General features: G+C 40.4%; 1 protein-coding gene across 2 annotated transcripts in view; it reads left to right on the top strand.

Moving 5' to 3' along the window:
• IQGAP2 (IQ motif containing GTPase activating protein 2) overlaps window positions 1-13,153 on the top strand; it is a 319,379-nt gene that overhangs the window by 276,033 nt on the left and 30,193 nt on the right. For both annotated transcript variants that reach the window (XM_088443725.1, XM_088443724.1), the window contains 4 exons: window positions 2,290-2,430; window positions 4,250-4,334; window positions 6,346-6,578; window positions 8,598-8,730. In XM_088443725.1, coding sequence (XP_088299851.1) covers window positions 2,290-2,430; window positions 4,250-4,334; window positions 6,346-6,578; window positions 8,598-8,730 — 592 coding nt within the window. The remainder of the gene's footprint in view (window positions 1-2,289; window positions 2,431-4,249; window positions 4,335-6,345; window positions 6,579-8,597; window positions 8,731-13,153) is intronic.

Genomic DNA, 13,153 nt, shown 5'->3' with positions numbered 1-13,153 from the left:
AGATGAGACAGTCACATACATTTGAATCCACACACGATTGCAAGCATGAGGTTCTATGCAGAATATCGGTGCAATAAGCAAGATGAGACAGTCACATACATTTGAATCCACACACGATTGCAAGCATGAGGTTCTATGCAGAATATCGGTGCAATAAGCAAGATGAGACAGTCACATACATTTGAATCCACACACGATAGCAAGCATGAGGTTCTATGCAGAATATCGGTGCAATAAGCAAGATGAGACAGTCACATACATTTGAATCCACACACGATAGCAAGCATGAGGTTCTATGCAGAATATCGGTGCAATAAGCAAGATGAGACAGTCACATACATTTGAATCCACACACGATTGCAAGCATGAGGTTCTATGCAGAATATCGGTGCAATAAGCAAGATGAGACAGTCACATACATTTGAATCCACACACGATTGCAAGCATGAGGTTCTATGCAGAATATCGGTGCAATAAGCAAGATGAGACAGTCACATACATTTGAATCCACACACGATTGCAAGCATGAGGTTCTATGCAGAATATCGGTGCAATAAGCAAGATGAGACAGTCACATACATTTGAATCCACACACGATTGCAAGCATGAGGTTCTATGCAGAATATCGGTGCAATAAGCAAGATGAGACAGTCACATACATTTGAATCCACACACGATTGCAAGCATGAGGTTCTATGCAGAATATCGGTGCAATAAGCAAGATGAGACAGTCACATACATTTGAATCCACACACGATAGCAAGCATGAGGTTCTATGCAGAATATCGGTGCAATAAGCAAGATGAGACAGTCACATACATTTGAATCCACACACGATAGCAAGCATGAGGTTCTATGCAGAATATCGGTGCAATAAGCAAGATGAGACAGTCACATACATTTGAATCCACACACGATTGCAAGCATGAGGTTCTATGCAGAATATCGGTGCAATAATGTCACACGCTACCTGTGCTGCTGGACACGTGTGGCAGGAATCCCAGGAACAAATGTGTAATGTAAACCTCCAACATTCTTCTATATTCCACCTTGTAACAAATAATGAATTCACCTCATTTAAAAAAAAAATTCTCTTACACAATATTGTATTTAATTTAAAGAAAATGCATCTCATCATTTACAGATTTAAATAAAGTATTGAGAGCAAAATAATACACAGAAGGGAAATAAGCATGAGCTATAGGGCCTATTGCACTATAATAGAACCATATGTATTTATTATCCATCACCTACTAATAGTGGAGACACCTAATTTGTGAACTCAACCAATATTCAATGTATTATTTCCCAGTTATATCACTGAGCCATGATTTTTGCTTCAACCCAGAAGAGATCTCCTCTGTGTGTAGGTAACGGCCACATTTGAAGCTACAGAACATTTTATTTGACAAACTCTATGGATGAGACAGTTGTGTTCGGCTTTAGAGCCGTGTATAGTATGTGGACTAAATGTTTAACATTTTTAGAAATGTAAAACCCCCCCCAAAAAAACTAAGTGGAATTTCTATTTTCTGTAACGGGTTAGTAGTTTTTGTGGAGAGTAAGGGGGGTATTCATGAAAGCTTGGAGAGAGAGGAACTGATTGGTTGGCACTTTATCTCTCACAATTTTCTAACTGTCACTTTACATGATGTGGGATAGATGTATTATAGCGTCCTGCATCGTGCCGCTATAACTCTTCCTGCTTCGCCTTTTTACCGAAGCAAGGCAAGAAGCAGTACCGATGAGGTGTATTAACATCTCATCTGCCGGAGCGGGGGAGTGAAAACTTCCCCCTCCGGCATCTCCGCCTGAGCACACAGGACATGTGCCGGAACTCGCAAGCATCATGAGATCTCATATGCAACCCAGAGCCGGCAGCCGCCGTAGTCTGTGACAGTGCTGTCCCTGCTGTGGTGTTAGGGCAACTACAGCTACAGCTGTTAATATCGATACCTGCAGCTGTCGGAACGGTCTGTGCCACTGACCATTCAAACATTGCCCAGCAAATCGGTGCTGCTATCTTGTAGCTATCAGCGCCGATAATGACTTGTATGCATAGCACCCCTGTCATTTAAGACCGAACCCCACTTTAATACATGGGGGAGAAGCAGGATACCATTCCTCCCCCATATCGCCGGGTAATACATCTACCACTGTGTTTGAAAAATGACAGGAACTGATTGGTTGGTACTGTACTGTATCTCTCTCCAAGCTTTCATGAATACGCCCTTAAATGCAGATTGCCTTTCAGTCAGTCGGTGCTATAATTTGTGTCCGTATTTTCAGCAAGCTGCCGTACGATGTTACAACGGAGCAGGCTTTATCGCACAATGAAGTAGTTAATAAACTGGAATCTTCAATACAAAGTTTACGTGCAGTGACGGACAAAGTTCTGCACTCCATATTCTCCTCTCTCGACCTCATCCCGTAAGTAGTCACGTTATCTCCTGTCACTGTTTGAGCATCACAATGATATTTATAACATAAATGCATTGGCCACGCCATGTGTTAATAATGGTAAAGCATCTAACATTACAGCTTGGTAACAACTGCCCTGCTCCAACAGTGAGACAGTCATTAGCCTGCTGCCCCCTATACCGAGGTGTAGTGTAATGCCGCTGTCCTTAATACAATCTGGTTATGTGGCTGGTGCTTAGGGCTGTCTTTTTTTTCTTCTTCAAATGTTGTTGTAAACAGTTGAATCACTACATCTGACACAACTGCTGGTGGGAGGGGGATATGTTACGTGTTGTTGTCTAATTGTTCAGTTGTACATTCCCCAACTGTCACAGGCTGTACATCCTTCCATATACAGGCAACTGTTCTTTTAGGTGCAGGCACTTTGTAGGGCAGACTCTGTTAGCAGCGAGTTTCCTTCAGATAACTTTCTTGTTTGCACCCCATGGAGCAAGCAAAACTGAGCGAGGTTTACCATCCTGTAATAATTACCCACAATGTGCGCAGCGTGAGGTGCTGACAGAACCGTGCTCTTAACTGAATCCTCCCTTATAAGTTGGCTGAACACTGAACTGCTCTGGCCATTGGTAGAGCGAAGTAAAAATCAAGTTCAGTGTATTTTTGTAATGCTAGAGTTACCTTGACAACATCTCATGCACTTTGCCATTGATCAGATTACATTTATACTGTCTAAGCTGCTAAAGAACACTATATATGCAATGCATGTCATTGTGTGATATCTAAAGATGTGGTCCTGTTTTCATATATACAGGATAATTGTATGTTCAGTAACTTACGGATTGATTAGCTGCCTCAGCCGTTCACCACCTGCATAGTTAACCGGATAAAGCATAGCTATTAATCTGCTATTTATTAAAACAACATATTTCCACCAGAAATATTTTAACTTCCAAAGCTTAGATTCCCATAGTTACTCCATGTTCATCGGATAAATGGGGAGACGTTATTGTCATTTATTTACGTTATTTGGGACAAGTGATTGACTTTGTGGCACAAGCACAGGACATATGAATGTGGTATTCATATAAAATAAAAAAGATGGAGCCCTAATTATACAGAAGTGTAGTATGTATAGTTACTGCCAAAAATATACCTGCGCCAGGGAATGGGTGAATGAAAATGAGGCCTGCATTCCATACATTACCTGCAGCAAGTAATGTAGTGTACAATTACATATTCTCTAGCAGTTTACATTCCTCCTAGCGAAGCACCTTTCCTTCCTGTATGCACACAGTACATGCCATCATTACATTTTGCTTCAGGAACAAAAAAAAAGTTTTAAAGAATTCAATATATTGAAACAGCCTGAAAATATCACATTGTAAATCCGTGCAGCAGGATTATACTACCTATGAAGCGTCAGTCTGTACTGTGGAACTACAAGTCTCAGCAAGCCCAGTAGCTGGCATAGCATGCTGGGATTTGTAGTGTCATAACAGCTGGAGAGCTAAATGTCATATACACCAGATTTTCTAGCCTTAACTAGATACTTGATAAATATTAATAGATCTAAGGAAACAGTGGCAATAAAAAAAAGTTTGAGAAACCTTGGTTTATAGATACTGCCACACGCTGTGTTCATCCGCGGAGAGTATTCTAGGTCCAGCCGCGTACTGACCAGTACTATATATCCAGCCCGACGTTGTTATAAGTTTAAACCTTTGTGTATATTTCAGTATGTCATTTCTGTTATGTTGGCTTATGTTGGAGCCAATCCTTTCTCTAAGACATGCTAAGGGTTATTCACCTTCTTTTACTTTTCATGAAGTTATGGAATGAGATATGTGGCCAAAGTTCTGAAAAACTCCCTGCATGAAAAATTTCCTGACGCGACAGAAGACGAACTCCTGAAGGTTGGTGTATTTCTATGTCATGCACACAATAATATGAAAACAAGTTGCTGATATATGTTGGTTTTGACCATTTTAAGAAGGGTTTACTTATTTATTTTCAGTCTTCATCTCTTGCTTAACCAGGTTATCTGCAGTTTTGAAATGGGTGGGGATAGCGCAACCTGTAGCCAATCAGAATGTTCACAGCATAAGAGGCGTGTGCTGGGCTTGTGAGAGGAGAAGGGAGCGTGTGACAAGTCCCCTCATCTGAGCATAGGGCTACAGTATGTGTGACAAGGGGCTGTGTCATGATGTGTGTTGGAAAGTTACAACTGTGCACTACCTAGAACAAGGCATAGTGACTTCAAGCTCCAGTCAAACTAATGCTAGAAATCTGTGCCAACAAAGTGTGGAGAGTCGCCCGGATGCTGCAACTACCTCTACATCCTGAAGGGCGCGTGTCTGGAGCGTCCTTTGGATACATGTATATATTATGTTTTGATATACTTTTGGTGTGTAGATTAAAGCAGGGTACACACTATACGATCCGACTTACGATATATTGCGGATTGGAACAATATATAGTGTGGATGGCATATTGTGTATTCACGATTGCTCGTGCCCGCGTGTCATTCATTACATCATCCCATCTGCTATGTTGCTAGTGTATATGGTATTAATAACCAAAGATAAAAGTCCCAACTTTTGTGAAGTCTCGGTCACAGGCAGATGCTGGAGTTGTGGAACAGGAGAAGAAATTGATGAAAAGATTACAGATTTCAAATAACGTGAAGCTGAAATTCACCCCAATTAACCAATGCATCCAAAACGCTTCCAGCATAGGCAACATCCACCTGCTGACTGTGTATACTACAAACACATTAGTTATATAATCACTCCCAGATCCATAAGGGTGGAGGACTATTCTTCTGTTAAAGAAGCGTTAGAAAAGTCTGGGATTTGCACAGGAGCAAGTAATTAAGGAAGATATTTTTGTTAAAGAAGCATTAGAGAAGTCTGGGATTTATATATGATCTGTTATACAACAGGAGCAAGCAATTAAGGAGATATTTTGTCTCAATATGAGGATTATACACGTCATTTACATCTAAAGGTGGTTTCTATCAAAATCAAGATCCAAACCTGGGAGACCAGAATTTAAGTCTGAAAGATGGAACAAACTTTATATGTTCCTATAATTAAGGATTTAAAATACTCAGGATCTGTCTAACGAATCAACCAGTATTAGCTGTCATTAAAAGGGTGTTTTTTACACATTTTGAGACAAGCAAGTCAAAGACGCCACAGAACCCCTGATGAAGTCATGATCGACGAAACGGGTTGGGTGATTGTCGTCACAATTGACAAAGATTTGTTCAATAATCCTGTTCCTTATAATTGGGATAATGACAGGTTATATGCTAATAAGAAAAGCTTTATGTATTTTTGAATTTTAATAAAGTGTTTTGGAATGATTAAAGTGGTTTGTGTGTCAACTCTCATCTTCCATTGACAAATAATCTATATGTTTATATCAATACTGTATTACCAAAGGGGATTGAAATTGTGAATATTAAGCGCTCCTCAGGTTATCATTTAATATATATATATATATATATATATACACACTGTGTATGTATGTACGTGTATATGTGTGTGTATGTATGTGTGTATGTATATATATATATATATATATATATATATATTTTAGGGATGTACAGGCTCGGATAGGTTTCAATTTGGACGCCGAGTTCGGATTTTTCCCTCCAAAAAACGGGACTCGGAAAGAGGCAAAACATCATCTTGCATGGACACTCATAGTCATTCCTGGACTCTCAGACATGGATGTCTGTGTTGCATTTGCTGTCCAAAGATTTTAGAAGTGTATTTCACTTTTGAATAGAGTATCACCAGGATTTTTTTTTTTTTTTTTATCAGCGGCAATAGATGATCCTCAAAGTAATGATGCAGTGCTTTTCCTTTGACTCTGACTGACCATTTTCTTTTACATGTTTTCCATTTTCCTTTTTAGATTGTTGGAAATCTGCTTTATTACCGGTACATGAACCCGGCTATTGTCGCGCCAGATGGATTTGACATTATTGACATGACAGCGGGAGGCCAGATTCATTCAGACCAGAGGAGGAACTTGGGTTCTGTGGCTAAAGTCCTCCAGCACGCTGCTTCAAATAAGCTCTTCGATGGGGAAAATGCCCATATGTCCTCCATGAACAGCTACCTGTCTCAGACTTCCCAGAAGTTCAGGTTAATATTTATCATTACAATTATTATTTACAGTATATTCATTAATATTACTAGTACAAGAATATAATTTAGATGACATTGTCATTCCCTTATTGTCAGAATAAGATTCTGAAAGCTATTTTGGTTACATCAAGAAGTACCGGAGCCTGTAGAGTTACCCGAAAATAAGTAACTGACAATATTTTCTATTGTATAATAAGTATATATAATAAAGTATCTGATTCACCTGGATAAATAATTAATGGGTTATTAGTCTTGCCAGTGCCGGACTAACAGGGCAGGCAGGGCAGATGCCCTGGGGCACCCAAACATATAGGGGCACCCACACATAGCTAAATCACAAGCTTGGGAGGCACTGTGGCATATTGTGAACTGGGGTCTCTTTGGCATAATGTGAACAGTGTATTTAACACATTTGTGGTGCTGGGAGTATCTACACATTATACTTCATAATAACATATCTAGCATACCACATTGACAATTGTACTGATAGGCGCACCCACAAGTTAGTTGCCCTGGGACCCCCACAAACCTTAACACCGCCCTGATTCTAGCCTAGTACTCCAATCTGATAGCAGATTGCACAGTGCAAAGCCGTTTAGATTGTTAGCTCCGTAGCTCTGGTGAATTGGATCAGTAAATCCTTGAAGCTATGGCTAAAGTGTTATGAGTTCACTTCATGACATCAGGAGGCAAGAAAAAAAACTTTAAGCTTTGGTTGTAGACATCAGTTGCACTTGAAGGGTATTTCCACAGCATACAGCTAGGAACAGGATACAGTTCAATGACCTGCAGCTTGTTAAGGTGGCAATTCTATTCTCCATGATGTGCCTGTTGAACGAACACAAAGGTACTCTGTGGTGATGTATCTTCGTTCGTTTTTCCTCGTACTCTATAGAGACAAGGAGGTAAGGGAGCGAAGACTGATTCTGCATTAAGCATTAATCCACATTGTGGAGAATTGAATTGCCTCCTTCTAGGTATTTTTTTGACTCATTTGGTCTTATCGCCTATATGTTTTTATAGGCTGATCAGTCTCCATTTAACCCACAATTATATGAGTAACAAAATGTAATTCATAATCCATTGAGGAATAAAATTAGAATTCGGAAGAGTTAGATTTGGGGCTAGAGAGCAAATTTGTTCGTCTACCCTTCCCAGATCTTTTGTAAGCATTTTTTTTTAATAGCTACCAAACATCACATTCTTGGTGTGAGGGCATCTTGTGGCCACACATGATATTACACATACGTATATACTTAGACCATTGTACAAGAAATCATGAATACATCACTTTTGCAATTAAATCCACACAGCCGTCACATACTATATAATGTCCCAGTTTGATGCACTAAAGGGAAGGGTTAGCAGAATAGAATAACAGTTATTTACCATCTGACAGCAGGCTTATCCTTTTCTGATGGCGCCAGCACCCAGTTTTATCACAAGGTGGGCACTGGGGCTGCGAGATGATTTGACAGACTGTGATTGACAGAATGCTCATGTGATCTAGGCTATAGTAATCTCTTGTTTGTATAGTATTAGATCTGTTAGTAAGCATCCTGTCTTACAGCGGGTAGCAGTATCAACATGGCATGGGTATTAGTGCCAAAGTATTTCTCTATATGTACCCTTAGCAAAGTCTGAATAAACCTTTGTAATTATATTATAATACTCATTTATGCTCCACACAAGTATTAATCTGACTGATATGCTAAAGGAAACCAGAATTCACCAGTATTGTTAGCTATTGGGACGTAGGTGGACTCTTAATATTACAATGGTTTATTTTACCTTGAGATGGGACACAGACTTCCTACTTCACTTATAATTTACATCAATCAATTAGGACTATAAGATAAAGACTTTCCTTGAAACCTCTGACTCAAAAAGGCAATGAGATGACGCCTAATGCTGAAATATACAGGATATATGTCTGTAAAATGTTACACTTGTCTATAATTTATGCAAGAATTATGAAAATAAACATGAAGAGTCAGTGTGATCTGTTTTATTTAGAAAATTCTTTCAAGCTGCTTGTGAGGTTCCGGAGCCAGAGGAGAAATTCAATATCGATGAGTTTTCTGATTTGGTGACACTAAGCAAGCCGGTGATCTACATCTCAATAGAAGAAATTATCAATACCCATTCGGTATGTATATGCAATAATTGTAGGTCTGCAAGCTAAAGTCTACGATCAAAATGTCAACATTCGCAATGTCAACAACTGCAAAATGGCGACATTTTCCTACTGTCTTTCCCATTAGGGTTAGGGATAACTAAAAACATCAGTGTCGACAAGATAAATGTCGACATGGTTGATGTCAACATTATGAACATGTCAACATGGTTAATGTCACCAGTACAAACATGTTAACATTCTCATGTTGACATAATGAGTGTCGACAAAATATACCACGCCCAATGAGATACAACAAAGTATTCTTAATTTTATCCCATGTGACAGTCTGTATGAACAATGTATTGTTAAGCAGTCAATTTATCTGCAAAGTAGCTTCAGGTCAGTCTGAAGGAACAGGCCTACACTACAATATGGGACCATTTTAGTTGTCATCTAACCTATCTGACACTGCCTTATATCTAGAGACAGTTTTCCACCACTGGAGCCCCGTAAGCGTGAAGCTTGTGTTGCAAAAACTATTTGTTCGTACCTTAAATCTGCCCATTCTCTAACCACACCTTTATTACGCACCCCATTCTTTAGCCTGCCTATCATGTTACAGAAAAGAAGATCGTGGCACTACCATGTACTTGGATATGACCCCAGACATTCGTAAAAACTGTCCTACTGGTTACTGAGTAGGAAAAGTGGTGTTGCCGGTGAATACAAATACAGTACTTTACATAATATATAGCCTGCTTCCACAATTGCTACTATTAAATCTAGCCCTGACTGTACACTGACCATGTGTGGAGGGATTGGTGCACTAAAAGAACTCATTAAACATATGTGGCACAGAGGTTGGGCTATTGCAGGAGAAGGAAAATGAAACAAATGGGCTGATTCTTAGTACTCGGGCGCCAATGGCGAGTTTGTGCACACAGCACAGTAGTTACACATCTGTGCTTATGTCCGTCCTATTCTGAGACAGATGGAACTGGAAGCATCTGTCTTTATTTGAAATTGGGCATTTTGGGGGCGGGAACTGGGTGGCGACAATGCGATCGCATGTTACCGCCCTTGGGGGAATGTCACGGGCATGTATCGGAAGCTTTGTGCTTATGGGGAAGGGAAGCCTGTTTCTGATGGGTTTCCTGCACCTAGCATGAGGCTGGTACAAGTGCAGATACTTATGATGATGGATGCGGTGGCTGTTGTAAAAACAATGGGTGGTACTGGTTACCGCTTGCAGACACACTGACCCCTGCATTAGCTGTATGGACACTCACATTGGCATAAGGTAGAAAATGTGTCTCTTGCAGCTGCCGGAAACTACAGCCCTTTGTGTAGGACTCAGAATCAGCCCCAAAATGAGCTAAATCTTATTAGAATTGGATGAACCATTTTTTTTCTTTATTATTTTGCTCCCGTTTCCCAGTAGCCAGAATTTATAGTTCCAACATTCTGTTATAGTCAGTGCAGCCGCTGACTCAACATTTTATTCGCTATTCTCAGTAACTGGTTCCTGAAATATACGCAAGGGAAACTAAGTCACCCACGTGCATTTATATATCGTACTGGAAGCTGATGACGCTAATGTGTTGCACCATTGACTTCTATGTCAGTGTTTATTTCAAATAACAAATGAGAACATCAAATTTCCCACTCTCTGATATATAGGATTTGTATATTGTCTTCTTTTTTTTTTTTTTTTAATAGTAATTGCAGAAATAGAATATTCCTGCTCTTTGTAATTTGTCCTATATTATATATAGACGTTTGTTAACATAAGCTAAAACCATGAAATAAATAAACAGAAGAAAATATTGAAAACATCTGTTTCTAGATAAATAAATCCCCATTTTTAAAGCCGTATCACCTGAAGTGAGCAGCTTTCAGCCATGGGAATGATCTCTCTTTAATGAGTGGGAAAAATCAAAAAACCATGCAAAGCAGAAGTTACTAATTAATATAATGTGCCTTTCCACAGGAAAAGGGGGTTGTACTGAGATATAGGAACCCTTTTCCTGACTTGTCAAAGCCCGTGTTACAGCAGCCTCCTAATATTACAGTAGGGGGTAACTCAGAGATCTCCTCCTGTGCACCTGCATTTATGGAGCTAGATGTCGGAGCAGACATTGGCAGAGCCTGTGTTGGAGTGAAGGTGTCCCCAGTAAAGTGCGGATTTTGTAGTGTTGGGCAGAAACAAATGTCCTTTTATGGAGCATGATGACTGAAAGGGGTGTAGATGTAAGATTTATAGGGCTGTTACAGAGTGGAAGTGTCCTAAGACGACCGGTGTTTTACACCAGCTCGGAGCTGTGGACTTCAGGTCTCACCCTATGGTCTTCGGTGAGATTTGATTTGCGCTTCCATGTTTCCAAAAAAACCTGTGCATCTGTTATTGGATCTATGGCACACATGGATTTTACAACAAGGGTTTGTAATATAAATGTTGTCCCATAACCTGTTACCTCAATGTCCTATGTCAAAAGTTTTTCTTTGTTTTTCATGTTTTAAAGGATCTATTCCTGGCATGTAGGATAAGGCCCCTTATAATGGAGGGAAATATGGCTTAAGTCCATACCAAATTTAATTTATTTATATTGAACCTGCCTCTTAATTCTATAATCTGTGTTTAAGCCTGGGAGTCATGCCAGCCTTTTGTGGCTTATATTATTGTACAAACAAACAATAAAGCTAATTGTTACTAATGATTGGATAATAACAATATAGATGATGGAAATAGTGTAACTCATATTCCCAACCTCCATTTGTGCAATCGTATTCTTAGCATTCTATAATGGAGGCATACTGTACTGCTCTCTCCATCCTTTAACCAGACTTGTCATCTATGGCAAGGGTTCTCAAACTCGATCCTCAGGACCCCACACAGGTCACGTTTTCCAGGTCACCCAGCAGGTGCACAAGTGTACTCATTACTCACTGACACATTTTGAAAGATCCACAGGTGGAATTAATTATTTAATTTGTGATTCTGTGAGAGGACCTGGAAAACATGCACTGTTGGGGGTCCTGAGGACCGAGTTTGAGAACCTGTGCTCTATGGAATGCTATCTGGTTCTGAATGGTTTCTGTTGTGATATGCTGTATATGTGATTTGGTATACTTATACACTTACTAGTCATCTGCCTATTTTACAGACACATTTGTTGCTATAAGTGTACTTTTATACTGATGTTGCCCGTAGTTTATAATCAAGCCTCCAAGTCTATATGTTCTGATTTACATTAGTGTGTTACATTTTATATTTCGGATTTTGCATTGATAAGTTGTTGTTACTTTTTTAATGGTAGGTTTATTCAACATTTTATCAGTTTGTTTCAATTTATGACTGCATAAGGATTAGTTTATGGCTATAGTCCAGTGGTTCCCAAACTGGGTGCCTCGGGACACTTAAAGGGGTGCCTTAGGTTGGTGGTCCAACACCAAGTCAAATTATTTATGGTCAATGTAATGTAAATATGTGGACAAACAGAAGCGCAAACCTGTCCACCACCACATAACTGAAGCTGAGGATGACAGGAAAGCTTAATTTACTTTATTTTTTTCTCAATAACAAACTTTTGGCTTAGGGGTGCCATGAAAACAATGCTGATACTCTAGGATGCCGTGATTCAAAAAAGTTTGGGAACCTCTGCTATAGTCTATTCTAATCAGCACAGAATAACTGTATTCAACTTTGGATCAAATAAAAAGCTTTTTTTTTTCTTCATTGGCCAATAAAATGTAAACACATAAAATGCATCAGCAAGCAAAACATATAGAAAGGAAAATAAACATGACATTCACAGATATACCCCCACCAGTGAGAGAGGGCAGACATTTGGGAGGACACGCTACTGTAGCCATGCATGAGCAACACTGAGGTAAATGACATGTAGTTATATGTGTTTTACTACATTATGGTAATGCGAGTATCCACTCAACGAATGCGGGGGATCATGCGTGTACAAACCAGCGCCACCCATTGATTTTGTGTCTGTTGCCGCAATGGGATGGGTACGGGATGTCGGCACTCTGGATCCTGGTGGTCAGAATCCTGACGCCGGCATCATGGCAGGGTTAGGATACCGACAGCTGTTGATCAGTATCCTAACCCTCCCCCCAGGCAGCCTCTACCTTACCCTCCCCCCCAGCAGCCTCTACCTAACCCACCCTCCCGGCAGCCTAAACCTAACCCTCCCTCCCGGCGGCCTCTACCTAACCCTCCCTCCCGGCAGCCTCTACCTAACCCTCCCTGCCAGCAGCCTCTACCTAACTCACCCTCCCGGCAGCCTCTACCTAACCCTTCCTCCCGGCGGCCTCTACCTAACCCTCCCTCCCGGCGGCCTCTACCTAACCCTCCCTCCCGGCGGCCTCTACCTAACACTCCCTCCCGGCGGCCTCTACCTAACCCTCCCTGCCAGCAGCCTCTGCCTAACTCTCCCTC

Source organism: Taudactylus pleione, unplaced genomic scaffold, assembly GCF_031769625.1.
Source record: "Taudactylus pleione unplaced genomic scaffold, aTauple2 ptg000333l, whole genome shotgun sequence".
In the NCBI taxonomy this organism is placed as follows: Eukaryota; Metazoa; Chordata; class Amphibia; order Anura; family Myobatrachidae; genus Taudactylus; species Taudactylus pleione.
Note: the sequence above shows the minus strand (reverse complement) of the source record. Positions and strands in the feature narration are given on the sequence as shown.